The sequence below is a fragment of the Bacillus rossius genome, chromosome 1, assembly GCF_032445375.1.
Source record: "Bacillus rossius redtenbacheri isolate Brsri chromosome 1, Brsri_v3, whole genome shotgun sequence".
In the NCBI taxonomy this organism is placed as follows: domain Eukaryota; kingdom Metazoa; phylum Arthropoda; class Insecta; order Phasmatodea; family Bacillidae; genus Bacillus; species Bacillus rossius.
In genome coordinates this window covers 221358955-221375643 of record NC_086330.1, presented here as the reverse complement: position 1 = coordinate 221375643, position 16689 = coordinate 221358955, and the positions used below count along the sequence as shown (strand labels likewise).

At 38.2% G+C, this 16689-nt stretch overlaps 1 protein-coding gene across 3 annotated transcripts in view; it reads right to left on the bottom strand.

Annotated features, from left to right (window-relative positions):
* LOC134527313 (unconventional myosin-IXAa) overlaps positions 1–16689 on the bottom strand; it is a 651966-nt gene that overhangs the window by 493932 nt on the left and 141345 nt on the right. For 2 of the 3 annotated variants that reach the window (XM_063359870.1, XM_063359869.1), the window contains exon 3: positions 6024–6253. In XM_063359870.1, the coding sequence (XP_063215940.1) occupies positions 6024–6253 (230 nt within the window). Of the gene's footprint in view, positions 1–6023; positions 6254–9390; positions 9545–16689 lie in introns of all 3 variants that reach the window. The other variant, XM_063359871.1, reaches the window with a different exon arrangement.

Below are 16689 nucleotides of genomic sequence, written 5' to 3'. Positions count from 1 at the left end.
CAACCTGCAGCATGACCTCCAGCAGTGCCACCTGTGTAGTAAGATGGTTGCTAGCAGTGACATGATGCAGGAACATGTTGCTTCATGTACCGGTGCTGTCCCCACGAAGTCCAACACTCAGTGTAACTTTTGTTACAAAACATCAATTCAAGCTAGCGATGCTAGGCTTATTGAGAAGTAAGCTTGATGTTCTCAACCCCAACCACATGACGATTTGATGTGCGAACTGCACTAACGAGTTTCCAAGAGCTGAAAATTTGAGAGTCCATGCCAAGAAGTAGAGGATGGCACTGCTAAAACTGGCAATAACCCTTGTCCTGACACTTAACCACCCGAACCAAGGTAGTGACTTGGGCTGATTTAGCCAACACACATTGTTTCAGTATTGCTGAAGATGTGTTCCGAGGATTTGAATACACATCTGGCAGAAAACAACACCAGTTCCGCATATACCTTGGCTCGATAAAAGCTAAAGTGATAAGCCTACTTTTAGAAGAAACTGAGGAAAATGGACCGCTCAAGTGCAATATAGTGCTTGAGTGTGACTACGAAAAGCCAACTAATGCAAGCGAAGATAAGAGGGACTTCAAAACTATGACTGTTCACCTCTACACAGTTAATTAAGTGGAGGATGCTGTTGCCAAGCTTGACCCACTTTGTACCAGCTCCTACATCGAGATACCTACATCAATTAAGTTCAAACATGCAGTGATCAACCCACAAAACCTGATGACCACATGGGTTTCAAGTTGGCTATCCTGACCATGTTCGTGAATGGATGGAGTCCTAAGCGAGTCAATAAACGATACTATTACTTAGAGGGGAAGTTCAACTTCATCAACATCGAGCTTTTCTACACTTCATCAGATGCCTCTATTAAAGAAACAGAATCCTGGTGTATCCATCAAAATTTATAGTATTGATAATAACCAGAAAACTGAACCAGCACGAGTTGCTCCAGAATAGAAAGAACAACAATTCAATCTTCTGTTCTTGGTCAATGTCAACTCGCCTCATTTTAGATTCATTAATGATTTTTCCACTTTGGTGCATTCCCAACTCACTATACACAATGATGCATTTTGTAAAATAATGTATTAATTATAAATAATAATAAATACTAACATCAAAACTATTAAATATACCATGTGAGTAAAATATATGGTCTTACAACGAAATTAAAAGTAGTTTTGAGGGACAGTTCGAAATTCCATCACTCTTTGAAAATTTTTTTTTTAAAACTTGTTTTAGCACTTGTCGCAACGAAGTGTTTTCAAATTGGCACACCTCTTTACAAATGTTTAAAAGATAGCTTCATTACGTAGGTATTTTAAATACAAAATGGTCTTCACTAAGTGATCACATTTTGTGCTTGCAAAAAAAAATTCGAAGCTGTGAATAGCTTTCTTCCATACTTAACTCTCAAGTGAGAAACGCGTTTACGACATGGACAAGAACATAATGCTACGTGTTGTAAAGCGAAATCTAACCACGATATCAGAACATCCCCTTGCCTAAAGCCATCCCTTTAATATCTCGCTGCTGGACCGGAGTGAGCAAGTAAGAATAGTGGCGGAATATCATTTCGGAGCACTCTCTCACAGCGAAGCACAGAACAACAATTAACATATTGCGTGCCTTTTTGTGAGAGAATGGTCATACCAATCCATATAAATGTGACAAATTTAATCGTTGAATGATTCTCTTTGGATATTGAACAACAAAAAATTATTATTCAACATTTTCAAAAAAGAGCACTTGTAATTCAGTAAACATAATAAAAGTGAAACTTCTTTGGAAATCCAAACCTCGACGCGTAAGTATATCGTAAGCGGTAAAATGACAGAGAGTGAAAAAGAGAAAATAAAAATATTTACTAAAAAACTTATAGTATTAATAAGGTTTAAGGGGTAGTATTTAAAGTATCAAAATGCAAAACCTTATAACCAATATATCAGTTAAGTTTTTGAATAGTTTTTCTCGATATGTACACCAATGTTGATATTATAAAATATTGTTAGGAACGCGAGGACCGCGACACGAGTCAAGTTCGGAGCTGGCTGGCGGCCCTGCGCGTCGTGCCACGTGGTCCACTTGAAGCGTCAGGATCGCCGCTTCATTCGAAATCCGCGCGTCAGCGCGTGCGTTTGCACGTCGTCCCCTCCTTCCTTCCCCCTCCTAGTGTGTGCTTGCTTGCTCCTCTCCTCCCCTTCACCGGTCGGCGCATGCGCGCTGTACCGAACCTATGCCTTATAAACGGCTGTAAAGCCTTAATTCGGTCTTGTTTGTCTTGTCTCGTCTAGCTTGCCTGGTCTCGCCTTAGTCTCTTTCGAGAGCTCGAGTAGCTTTGTAATCCAGCATGTAGTCAGTTAGGCTAAAATTTGTACGACGTGCGCGAGCGACCTCGGGGGAAAGAAAATGTAAGTTGGTGGCCCTTGCCATAATGTAAGCTTTTGTAAAGTTTAGTCTGTTTTGTTTAAATTCCCTTTCGATCGCCACCTAGAAAATTATGTTTGGATTTAATTGAATAATTTAACTTAACTTTGTTTGTAACTGTTCTCCCCTGAGACGTCGACGTACGTAAAACGTAACATAATTGATCTGTTTTAAAAGTGTAACTTATGTCTGTAACGCATGTAACGCGCATTATGTAGTAGGTTTTCCCTACATAACGACTTTGTTGTAATTTTGCTGTTTTCAATGTGTCTACCTTGTGACGCCCCCTATTGATGGTTCGTAATGGGACCGCACAATGTTTCGCCGGCGTAAATTGTAAAACTAGACTGTTCTCTATTTTTTGTGGCCTTGATAATGGCTCGTTCACTTGAAATTTTGCTGTGTGTATAATCACTTGAATTGATCTTGGATATTGTGTTGACCATATTGGTTGTTGTTAATTAATTAATCAATTTGTTTTTTTTGCCTAATTAAAATACGTAATTAATGTTGAATACTGTTGTTTTGAAACAAGTACCATTCCTCAATCCTTGCCATGCTATGGCCTCCCACCCCACCTCTATGCTTATAGGCATTTCACACTGACGTAAGTCATGACACGCGTGCCTGACCGGATTACAAGGGCCATCGCTACCCCCCTCCTCCTCTGCTTCCCGCGCATTGTCATTCCTCAGCGATGTTATGTATCGCTGAGCGGCCTTGGTAATTCCACGGGCCGCCACGCGAAGTGACGTGAACAAGTGACGCTATTTTCGATGTTTCAGGTGTTTGGTTGGCCCAGGATAAACGCGACTCGTCACAGCCACTCTCGTCGGTTCTAAAAAGAATGCCCACCAGTACGCAAGCAGCGATGCCGGCTGCTACTGGAGTTCCGCGACCAGTGCAGTAGATATCGCATGAGTGCCGAGTTCTGAGAGTTCCGCGAGCGAAGGAAAGTGTGACATAGGCGAAGAGGTAGAGATAAATTATCCCCCCTCCTCCCGGCCCAACGAGAGTGGTGCGACGCGGAGTTCGACTGGATTGTGATAGTGCGGCGACTGAGTGGCGCGAGACTGTGTGTGTGGGCAGGCGTGAGGGGGGGAACCACTTTAGAGGCTAGCTCCAGTGAGGTTTGCGAACTGCGGAACTTGACAGACATTGAGTGACTTGAGAATAAACATTTTTAAGTGATAGTGATTGGTGTTCGGACATTTTGAAGTATAATGATTTATGATTAATTTAAATATTAGTAATTAATGTAACTGTGTAAAAATCTAATTGGGCTATCCCTTATGAACCCAGTTTTACTCCCCACATAGGTCGTAAAAATATTTATGGTAACTAAAATATGAAATGCACATAAACAACCGTTCACACGTTGTTTACAATTTTTTAATATATCTCACCTAACTTAACCAAACGTTTACACACATATATAGTACCTATTTTGATGTCACTAACATAAACTTACCATATCATTAAACAGTTAATCATCAGTAAACTGATTAAAATATTGAAATTTCATTTTACACAATCATTAGAAATGAAATAACTCTGCGCGAGGATTTCCGGTTTTCATTTATTTTTCAATTATTTAGGAATCCTAACCTTTTTTGTATTTATTAGAAATTTGATTGAAATAAAAAATAATATGAATTAACAAAACAACTGCTCAGGATGTCAATAATTAGGGAAATGTCCTCTAGTGGCGGACACCAAAGATTTTCAGAAAATAAAATAAAAACTACTCCGAGAAATGTAACTTAATTTGTGAATTAGTTTAGTCAACAGATTTTAAAATCAAAATAAATGAACAAAATGCAACTTCTGCATAAAAATATTTAGATACTAAAATTAAATTCTGATTTAAAAAATGCAATCACTGCAAGTGGCACCTAGTACCAGACGGACTGGCTTCGAACTACAGGCACCAGACATTTTCAAAAAATCCTGCATCGATCACACTTTCAGGACTGTCTTCTCATGCTCCATGAGCCCGCCCACGGCAGCTGGAGCACTGTGTCCAGTCCTCGTCGAGGTCCTCTGAGCACACTACGCAAGTAGTTCTTCCTTTGTCACATATTTTAGTTCATTGTTCCTTTTTCTTAGTTTAATTTCCAGCCGTTGGTTTTTTTGCCCTTCTCTTCCATTGCTGTTTTGAACTTAGTTCTCAATTTTTTTTTCTCCATAAATTTTTCATCAGCGGCAGATATCTAGTGGGCAAATCTGTTACGTGGTCCACAATAGCTTGTTCGTACTCTGGTGAAAAGGTGTTAGTGGATCTAATGAACTTTTTTTGGAACGTCGCTTCTTCTCCATGTTCAATGCCGATATATTATCATATAGAGTGTTTTTTTGGATATAATAGCGCGACCAAGCTTCTCTCAAATTCATTTATGGACATAATCTTATCTATCGTAATTCATAAACTTTGTTGGTCATATTTTCCTTTGTTTTTCGTTCCTCCCATTTCGATAGCTCTCCGTTCTTGTATTTCTAAAACAACATATAACAATTATTATAATAATTATAAATGCTTAAGAGAGTAAACAACTGTTCACTTTGTGTCCGGTACTACGGGGCAGGGAATCTTTAAAATTATGCGTTCCATTCCAAAACTGTTTTGTAAATCAATAAAAACTTTCACAGTCAGTTTTTAATAATGAAACACTACCTTTATTAACAACTGTAAGCCACTGGTAGTAAATATAAAATTCAAGGCATTCACAGCTTACTTTATAGGATTGAAATATCTAATTTCTGAAAAGAACTAATGGGTACACTCTCTGTCTTATTATTTCGTTCATCTATCTCTCTCAGTTATATTTTTGGGGGGTGCGGGGTGATTCATCGCACAATCAGAACAAAACGAACCCACAACATATATAGCATAGTGCTCTCTTTATATCTCTTTGGCCAAACAACAATGCTTCACGATAACTTTTCATTAAAATTAGGCCTTGAAATTTTACTCTCATTGCGTCCAAAGAAGTATCACATCGAAAATTTTTACAAATTTTGATATTTTTATTTATTTTAATACAGACGCTAGCTTCAATATTTCACTATGGATTATTTTTCAACACTGCTGTCTTGGCCAAGAATGGTGTGGGTTGGTTCTGAAGTTCAACCTTTACGCCATTGGTCGCGTAAATCTCACAATTAATTATCCCATATAGAGATGTACTATGAAACTACACACTCACCACTGAGTGGACAGATACAATGTGTTCAAATATACTGCATATACAACCTTATTAATTATTACCAAACATAAAGGATAAAATCACAAAATTTTCTTTAAAAAAAGACCATATGAGTAACAAATTTTCTAGCAGTAAAAAACAACTATAGCAACAGAATACAATTTTGACTAGTTTGTAGATATTTCCAAAATGGCATTGGAAACAACTATGTGGTTTAGGTACGGAACTAGAGAAAAGGTGCTCCCGCAACAGTAAAAGGTACAATGAAATACTCTCGAAATAGTGAGAGGCACAGAAACAGTGAGAAGTGTGCCTGCAGACATTCTAAGGAACATGTGAGCAGGTACTCCCACAACAGTATTGTAACAGTGAGGTACTCACGAAGAAGTGAGAGGCACAGAAGCGTGCATGCAGGCACTTGAGGACGGCGTCTTCTGTGAGCGGCCCCGGCAGGTGTATGAGGTCTTCTAGTTCTGCCCCACCCGCTGGCCACCCCACCTGCTGTTTCACGAGCCCCTTGCCGTCGCTTCTCACGACAAGCTGTTCCTTGGGGGGTGGCTGTGGCTGGTGCTTCTTCTCCCCTGCGCGGCACTTCACACTCGTTATCGCTTCTGAAACACCATCAACCTACCATCAAATCGATGCTTGCTACAGGACGTTTCCGACATGCTTAAATATAAGATATTCTAATGATTTTTACAAAAATCTTTACAATTGGAATTTATTTTTTTCCAAGCCTTGTCAATGTACTTATCCCAGAACAACTTATACATACATTTAGGTAGTGCCCCCAATTTTCAACTATAATTCGGCAATCAAATGTTTTCTATCGTGCAAATTAAGTAGTATTTATAAGCTAAGACTAGATTTTTCATTATAGTTATTTTTAAATACATTTATACAAAAATGGTACGAAATTTTAACCAGTTTTATCAACACTTAAAGCCTTAACATGGACTTTAGATATATTACCGGCTGTAATACACAATTTTAAAACTTCAAAATTGGTTCAAGGTTGTTCAAAACATTTCGTTCAGTATATTTAAAATTTAAAACTCTAAAAGGAAAAAATAAAATAATCAATTTTGTATCCACAACAATAAGTCTATACAGATGCACTTAAACTTTCATTAAAGAAAAATTTTCTTAGCACAAAAAGTAATTTACTGATTCGCAATAAAAAAAAACTTTATTCAATAAAAAGTTATATCCCAATATTTTATTAAATCTAGTTTAAGGTCACAAATCTAAGTATCAAAAGACATTTACTATTCAGAACCATTTAAATGCCTATAGTGAAAAGAATTATTTCATACGTTTGCCGAAAATATAAATGTTTTGATAACGATATAGTTTTTTAAACAAAATATAAATAATAGCTTGATGTAAGCTACCAAGTGACACAAAACATGATAATATGCCTACCTAGCCATAAGCAACATTCCGATCCACCTGGAAAGCAACACTCAAATTACCGCTCCCTCCAGTGAGTAACAAGACTCCCGATGAACAACCTGCTGAGTGGCATGTAACCTGCCAATCCACCTGCTGAGCGATACGACAACTGCCGAGCCTTCTTGTTACCATCTAGTACCTACTAATACGTCCAGCGAGCGAGCCGCAAACTCCCAAACCACCTGTCAACGACACACCACACACTGATCCACTTCCAGAGCTACTCGCCATTTATGACGCAAATGCCGAAATACATTCAAACTGCCTATTTTCCTGACAAGTGACATGCGAAATACCGACCCATTAGCTAAGCAAACAAACCTGCCGAAGCAACTGCCGAGTGAATTGCAATCTGTCGATCCATCAGTCGAGCGCCACACGACCTGCTGAATAAACTGCTAAGCGAACCGCAAACTGTCAATCCATTTCCTGAGAGACATGCAACCTATAAGTACAACATATAAGCAACACACAAACTATCATCCATCTGCTGAACGAGAAGCAATTTGCTGATACACCTGCCGAGCCACACACATCCTGCAGATACCTACAACTGTTGAGCAACACACAAACTATCGATCCATCTAGTGTGTGGCATGCTAACTGTCGATTAACCTGCCAAGCAACATGCATTCTGTTGATAACCTGCCAACTGACATGCAAACGATCACAATACCAAGCGAAATGTAACCTTCTATTTTACTTGCCAAGCATTCACAACCTTTAAACATACCTACAATATATCAATCAAACTGCCGATCCAAACGACGAGTGACGCATAACTTAATGGTACATCCAGTGAAGGTCACACAACCTGACGATCCACCTGCTGAGTGGCATGCAATCAGCTGATCCACAGGCAGAGCTACAATCTGTCTATATATTTCTACGTATGTAACGTGTGTACTAAGTTTTGTGTAAGCGACTTAGGTGTGCGCTGAGTATTGCCGCCTGGAGGCAGGCTAGTCACGTTGCTGGCCGCCTGGTGGCAGGCTACCCGCCTGCCGTTGTCGTTCTGCCAGTTTATGCACTTCTCCTCTGTTGAGCAAGAATAGAGTTTTGGTACAAGCCAGAAATTTTTGAAATTTTTTTATTTGATGTTTTTATTATTTTCATTATTTTTTCTGCATTTTTCTGGTATTAATGAAAACGTGCGTCGGTTTTCTACATGTGCTGTATTTTTCTGTCAATATTATGTTGGTTTCTCCCAGTTACTCTGGCTATTCACGCCAACGCTTATGTTGGTTTTCTCCGAGTGCTTCTGGTTATTCCGGGTGAGACTTCTGCTCATATTCTGCGAGTGCTTCTGGTTATTTATGAGAAATCGATCTCTGCACATTTTTGACGTGACAACGTCTAATAAGCCGGCTGCACGCACGAAAAAGGATGACTCATTGTCCCGTTAAGCACATTTTCCCGTTACGCTGTGTCCCGTTACGCTCATTGTACGCTTGCGCCGCATCTATCTCTCTTCCACTCGATTGGAACAACCATCGATTTGACTTTTTCGAGGCACATTAAGCTTGAAACACTCCCATTCGTTTCCTACTTTTCCTATTATCGTCCTATCCTTAACAGAATAACACAGATTGGAAGAAGTTAAATAGCAAACATGTATAAAATTTATAGTTAAAATAATCTCTTCGTTAAAGTAATAAACATATTTTAATTAATGAGTGCAAATAAAAGTACATTTTTCAATTAAATTGTAGATTTAATTTCACTCCTTTGTATAAAAGTAATAGTTAAAAAAATCTGTTCGTTAAAGTAATAAACATATTATAATTAATGAGTGCAAATAAAAGTAAATTTATCAATTAAATTTTAGATTTCATTTCACTCCTTTGCATCCATACAAAATAGTGATAATTCAATAAAAATTATTCAATTTTATTGATAAAAGTATGCAATCATTTCATTAATGTTTTGATATGACGTTGTCACGTTAAACTATCGTCCGTAAACCGACTTTACAGACAACCATTTTTTTTTTTAGTTAATGATTTACGCAATTTTATTTTAGTAACATTTCTGGTACTAAATTAAAGCTTACAATAATTTTATTCAATGAAATTCAAACAATAAACATCCGTTTCTGAGTCAAATAATTCGCCTTAAGACGGCTGAGGATCACAATCAAGCAAGACGAACTTTCTTCTACTTGGTGTCTAGCGAAGCCTTACTTCTTTTGCGATCGTTAGTGAACATTCCGCATCCCACATAAAAGAAATAAATAATTTTACCACAACACAACACGAAGCAACTTCTGTTCGCAAAAATCGGGACTACTTGCCAAATAGTCTCGTAGCCTCGTAGACTTGTAGCCCAATAGTCTTGTATGATAGTAGTCTTGTAGCCTCGTAGCCAGTTGAGGGCTTGTAGTCCTGTAGTTTCGCAGCTTCGTAGCCTCCTAGTCTCGTAGCTAAGACAGCTGGAGCCAAAAACACCTGGAACCAAAAACTTTTGGAGCCACAGACCGTTGTAGCCAATGTCCGATAGAGACAATGTCCGATGGAGCCAATGACTGTTGGAGCCAAAGACTGATGAGCCAAATGACTAATGGAGCCAAAAGACTGCTGGCGCAAATGACTAATTGAAGCATTATATCATATCGTAAATTTGGTGATTGCATCCAACTGAGTTAAATATTCGTTAAAATGTACGTCCTTTTCGTTAAATGTACGTAGTCAAGCCTTTATTATCGTATCTTACTGCTGAGTACGATTCCTTCTCGTTGATTGTGCTACCGATTGTACTTCCTTTTCGTTGATTGTGCTTCTAATTGTGCTTCCTTTTCGTTGATTGTGCTTCCAATTGTGCTTCCTCTTCGTTGATTGTGCTTCCAATTGTGCTTCCTTTTTGTTGATTGTGCTTCTTCTTTATCGAATGTGTTGTGTGTGATCATTGCATATACTGTGTGTCCATTCCGTGTCCATTTTGTGTACTGTAAGTACTGTGTGTCTAGTGTATGTACTGTGTGTCCAGTGTGTGTACTGTGTGTCTAGTGTGTGTACTGCGTGAGTACTGTTTGTCCAGTGTGTGTACAGTGTGTCAGTGTGTGTACTGTGTGTTATTTTCTTTTGTTGAATGTGTGTTTTCGTTAAACGTGCGTAGACAAATTTGTAGTAGCTCTGAATATTTACCGGTTCAAAAAATTTATTGGCATTGATAAAACATTTTTCAGGGATTCTTGGTCCTTTAGTTTGTGTAAAACATGTTCCGTTGTATTATTGTTTGTAATTTATTTTATCGAATTTTTAGGTCTGACAGTTCGAAGACTTTGTCTTGACTGCTTGAAATGTGTTATATTAGCGATCGACGAAGAACGGCTTGGGTTTCGGGTATGTATTGTCTATACGACTGGCACTGATTATGAACTGGTCTCGTGGTTCGAAGACACTTGGTATATACGCATAGCATTATACATGAACTGGTCTGAATGTATTCTAATTATCGAATAATTAGACTTTCATGTTAGGCATAGTGACAACGTATTTTATTTCTTCGGACAGGTATTTTGTCTAGAGATAGTTTTCCTAGAGTGAAATATTAATAAACTACACGAAAAGTAATGAGAAAAAGAATATAAAATTTATTTTAAGATTTATTTATCTATATCACTGGCCAAGAATCAAACCAAGGACAGAAATCTATCACGCCAATCATTATTTAATATGTGAATTTTTTTTATTAATTTTAGAGTTTTTCCGAATTCCTGGGTCAATAAATACACATTTCCAATATGGCGGTCATATCGACCTATAGGAGGCTGCTAGATAAAAAAAAAACTTAAGCTTATTTTAGTTATTTCCACCATATTTATTTAAATTGTTATTTTAACATATATTTAATTGTTTTTGCATTGTCCAAGGATAAGAAGCAAGGAAAGGAACTAATCGAATCAATCAGTATTATAATTGCAATTTTTTTTAATTTTTCCCGAATTTCTAGTTAAAAAATTACGAATTTCCAAGATGGTGCCGAAATTTTAATTAATTCTACACTCTAGTGGACAAAAATATAACTAACATGGCGGTAACGCACTCTAAACGAAACCAAGATGGTGTCCTCCAGCAGACGAAAACAAGATGAAGGACATGACATCATACTAGCTGACGAGGTTCCGTGGAGCCCGGCGGCTTTCGCGGAGGAAGGATGGTTGCAATTTTTTTTTATTTTTGCCGTCACCGGGTTCTTACCAATGACTCCATGACGTATAAAGGTTTTTAAAATAATTTTTTATTAAAATTTGATTAATTATTTTAATTATATATTTAATATCACCGGGAATCGAATCAAGGACCGAAACGATTAAGTAACTAAACATTTTAAGTAAAAAAAATTTTTAATTTTTTTTTTGGAATTCTTTTCAGAATGTTTTGGTCAAAATTTAAAGATTTCAAAATTATGGTCAAGGTCTAGGTCAAGGTAGTGAACTCGGTGACTTAGGGGCGGCTTGTCGAGAAATTAAGCCATCTGGGGGAATTTTGGTTCGTTGTAAAGCAAAAGTATTTTGAGGTTTTTCGAAGTCCGAATTTTTGAATTTTTGAGGACTAACACGAGAAAAGTTCCCTCAAAACGGGAATTTTTTCCTCTAAATAGGATCTTTTATTTTTGGCGGAATTAATTCAAAAAACTGTAAATTTTGTCGGATTTTGGGTAAATTTTGGCTAAATTTGAAGGTCATGGGTCGGAGGAAAAGGACAAGGTAATCCAATATGGCCACCGTGACGTCGCAATCCGCAGACTAGATCCCAGCACCGGCACCACCAACCTCAAGTCTGGTGAAGAATTCCCTATTATATTGTTACGAACGTGAGCAAGGCCGGGACACGTGCAGGTGCAGAGCTGGCTGGCGGCCGCCGCAACTAAATATGCGCCCTGCGCAGCTGGAAGATTACAAGGATTGTCGCTTTCCCCCCTCCTTCCCAAAACTCCGCGCGCGACGCCATGCCTTTGACATGTAACTGACACCTGACAGCTGCGGAGTCCCACGTGCCATCTGGCAGCTGCCGACGCGTGTTTCGAGAGATTTCTGCCATCGGGTCGGCGTGGAATGACGCGACAGGCCCCAGCCGCGCTCGTGAGTTCTAGAAATGGCGGCTGATATATAAGACGAGGACGCCGACCTCAGAGTGGAGTTCAGTGAGAGTTCAGGCGGGAGCTTTCCCGCGACGGAGTTTCCGGGGCGATAGTGCCGCGGGTGCGGCAGAGTGGTGAAGTCCTTGGACGAAGGTTCCAGGGCAGAGAGTGTCGCGGGCGCGGCGGAGTCCCGAGCTAAGTTCCGAACGAGGCGACGAGCGGATCCTCGGCTAAGGCAAGTGCGTTGGCGGCATCGGAGTGCGGTGACAGAGTCCCGCGGCGGAGATCCACGAGGGGTGCTGTGGCGAGAGTTGCGCCAGAGGTGCGGTCCAGCGAGGTGTATGGATTGTAAGAAACGAGTGACTGGGGAAGCAACATTTTTTTAAGTGAAATTAATTATTTGCCATTTTAGAAGATTATTTGTAAGTGACATAACTAGTGGCCATCAATAAAACTGTGTAGTGTAATAAAATCTTTAATTGGGCTATCCTTTACGAACCCTGGTAAATTGTAACAATATATGTACTGCTAAATAATCATGGAAAATCTCGGTCAACTTCGTTAATGGACAATATACGACCAAAGGAATACAAAGCGGGAAAGTTTTTTGAAAAAAAAATAAAAATCGCTATAAATCCTATAATATGACAAATATCACATCCGTCTGAACGTGAGCGAACGAATGTGAGCAAGGCCACGACATACGCAGGTGCAGAGCTGACTGGCGGCTGCTGTAAGATGAGATGTGCCGTGCGCACCTGAGTTGCCGCTTTATCTCCCTCCAGCCCTCCACTCCTCCCCGCGCGGCACTGTTAGTTTGACATCCGAAACCTGCCAGCTCTGGAGTTACGCGAGCCGCCGACATGTGTTTTCGAGAGATTTCTGCCGTCGGGACAGCTCGCAATGACGCGACTGGCCCCAGCGCCGGGACCTATATATATGCCCGAGGACGTCAGGGCAGGGAGTCAGTCAGTAGACTTGCGCATAATAGTTCGCGACCGGGAGCGCTCCTTTTAGTTCGCAGCTCCTTGGCGAACTAGGTCGCTCTTTTAGTTCGTCCGCTCCCATCTCGAATTCAAAGAAGACAGGTCACTGATAGTTCGTTCGCTTTGCTACCGCTAGCTACTGCAGGCGATCTTCTTTGTATGTTATAGTAGTTATTTTTTTATAATGATCAGTGTTGTGAACGCCTAGATTATTATCCTTTTTTGGGTTCTTATACATCAATTGAGTAAGTAAAACAATAATTTAAATAATTGCGTAAAATAGCATATATAAAAGTTATGTTTTTATTCTTCACTTAACATACACTATAATTGAAAAAATTTAATTTATAAAAGGATTTATTTTATAGCTAGTTTAAGAAATATTATTTATGGAATGTGTTCATTTTAGTGAATAAAATACCGTTTTATAAATATACAAATTTTAATTATTTTTTTTAAGTTTTAGACGTGCGCATTCACAAGAGCTAAAGACATCTGATCAAAGAATATAGCATATAGGATAACATGAAAAGTATCTACAGTCGACAATGTCAAATATTAAGTACATAGTAGTTAAGAATTTTTTTCACATACACAAACGAATTTTGGAAATAATAATTAAAAAATGCTAACAATAAATATGAGTGAAGTTAACAATAAATGTGCTGCTCACTTATTATTTTTGAGATAATTACTTAACACTGCATGTACTGGCATTCTAAGACAGTCATAAAAACAACTTGTTTAGTTTATTTTTTATTAAATGACAAATAAATAATGTATGAAATGTAAAAATTAGTTTATTTAACAATGGTTTTATATTAGTCAAAAATTTAATATTAAAGTTGTCATCAGCTGTCAAAATTATTTTATGAATATTGAAATCATTTTGTAAACACTGATATAAGTACCTAATGTAATTATGTCTGACTTGTTCTCAGTATACACCACGGTTTCCCCACCGCGAAGTTACCCTGGAGTAACCGTGCTCGGACACGAGTATAAAGCTATCATCATCAACAAAACGATCATGTATGAAAATGTATCATTGCAGTAAACATTTGCAGCGATCAAGAGTCAATATTTTTGTAAAGTCAGTATCCGTTAGACGTCTGAAATTTCAGCTATCCGGCCCGAGCAGATAACGATAGCCAGCCAAAAAGACTAGCGACAAAGCCGTAATTAATACCCGAAAGGGAGAACGAGTGACGACTTTTGATAAGAGCCAGATCATGTGCACAGAACTAAAGGAAGGAGATCGGAAAAAGAACGAACTAATGAACTGAGGAGCGAGGGATCTGGGAACTAGTTCGCGTAGTTCGTCTGTGGGAGCGCTCTTCCGAACTAGTTCGTTCGCGAACCACACAAGTCTATCAGTCAGTTTGGAGTGTTCAGTCGGGAGTTCTCCCGCGGCGGAGTTTCCGGGCGATAGTGCCGCGGGTGCGGCAGAGTGGCGAAGTCCTTGTACGAAGGTTCCAGGGCAAAGAGTTCAGTTCCGAGCGAAGTTGCGAGTTAGGCGTCGAGCGTATCCTCGGCGAAGACAAGTGCGTCGGCGGCGGCGGAGTGCGGCGACGGAGTCCCGCGGCGGAGATCCACGAGGGGTGCTGAGGCGAGAGTTGCGCCAGAGGTGTGGCCCAGCGAGGTGTGTGGAACGAGTGATTGGGGAATAGACCTTTCTTTAAGTTAATTAATTATTTGCCATTTTAGAAGATTATTTGTAAATGACATAAGTAGTGGCAATAAATAAAACTGTGTAGTGTAATAAAATCTTTAATTGGGCTATCCTTTACGAACCAGCGGTAAATCGTAACAGTATTATAACTCTAAGGACTAATACCAAAAACATATGTCAAAGTACATTTTTGATAAAACGGACTATTGCAGAAACGGGAGGAAAAACAGGGGTAAAATTGAAATAAACAAATCATAATTTCCATTCCATGTAGATTATTAAACCCATTTTAATTTATTGTAAATCCATACATTATTATCTACAACTTTCGTCTGAAATAATTTTTCATTTGACCAACTATAACTGTAAGGGGTGTAAAAAGCAGAGGTCGAAGGAGAAAAAAAAATATCTCCCTTAATAATACAATATAAAAATCCGTTCAAATTGTTTGTAAATATTATACATTTTATTTAAAACTTTGGTCTGAAACAATTTTTGATAATACAAACCATTATTGAGAGAGGTTAGAAAAACCTGGAATTGGAATAAGAAAATAACACTTCTCTACCATGTACGCTATCGAATACATTCTTACTTTTGTTTAAATTACTAATTATTGTCTAAAAACTTTTTTAAAATAAATTTTTATCTACGGGTGGAAACAATAAGGTTTGAACGTGTACTATAAAATCTGTTTGAATGTGTTGTATAAATCCCAAACTTTATCTGAGACTTTGGCTGAAACGATTTTTGATTAAACGAATTATTACTATAAACACAGGGATTGAAATTAAAAATAATAATAAATTTTCTTTGTATCGAATTCATTCGAATTTACTTCAAACCAGATTATTATTATTTTAAACCTTGGTGCAAAGCAAATTTTTGTAGGACCACTTTATTAATGCAAGTGATGAAAAATAGTTTTTCAATGTCAAAAAATTGAATAATTATGTTCTTTCGTTGGCATAATATGTAATTTTCTAAGCTATTCAATGCTGGATGCATTGAGTTACAAAAAATCATTACATTTTCGCTGCATTTAAAATGAGAAACATATATTTAGTATAAAATTTTGTAATATTGGAGAGCATAAATATGTTATATACATTAAATTCTTAAAATGTTCCACAATTTTATAGAAGTTTCCAAAATATTTCCAGAAAAAGTAGGTAACTCGAAATCTACCTATGCGTGTAGGCTGTGCCGAAAGGGATTTTTTTTTATGAAGCTAATGCTGTTACCAAGATACTACTTTAAGTATAAGGGTCAAGGTTCAGCTAACTAGTTGTAAATGTCATATTTACAGTTTTATTTTGTTACTTCAATAACAGGTGTTATTTATTTATTTATTTTTGTTCTGGAATTTAAACATTATATGCTACTATATAAACACTGTTTGGGTTGGCTCCTTTATTCCTTTCATACATCCATATATTCATATAAATGTTTTGTGCTGCATTTCCGAGTGTTGTAGACTCTGAGTGTGCAGGAATGCATGCATCAGGAAATGTATTTGAACAGTGGTTTGGAGATATGTGACGTGTTTATGAAGAAGAGACTATCGCTGTACTCATCGGGCGAAGACTGCTTCTTTGTGAAGCTCTGGTGTTTAACTTGATATTCAGCATAGATATACCCAAGGTAGAAGATTCTGAGACTTATTAGTGCTACCCTGTCGGATATTTGTGGGAAGGAGCCTTTCTAGCCTTCCCAATCTTTGGCTGGCTTGCCCTTGCTCATGATAAACAGTAAAACTCATCAACTTTAATATCGTCCAGTGCTCCAAAATGCTTCCCTTTAAATTTTTCTTCATTTTCGGAAACAGGAAAAAGTCGCACGGGGCTAGGTC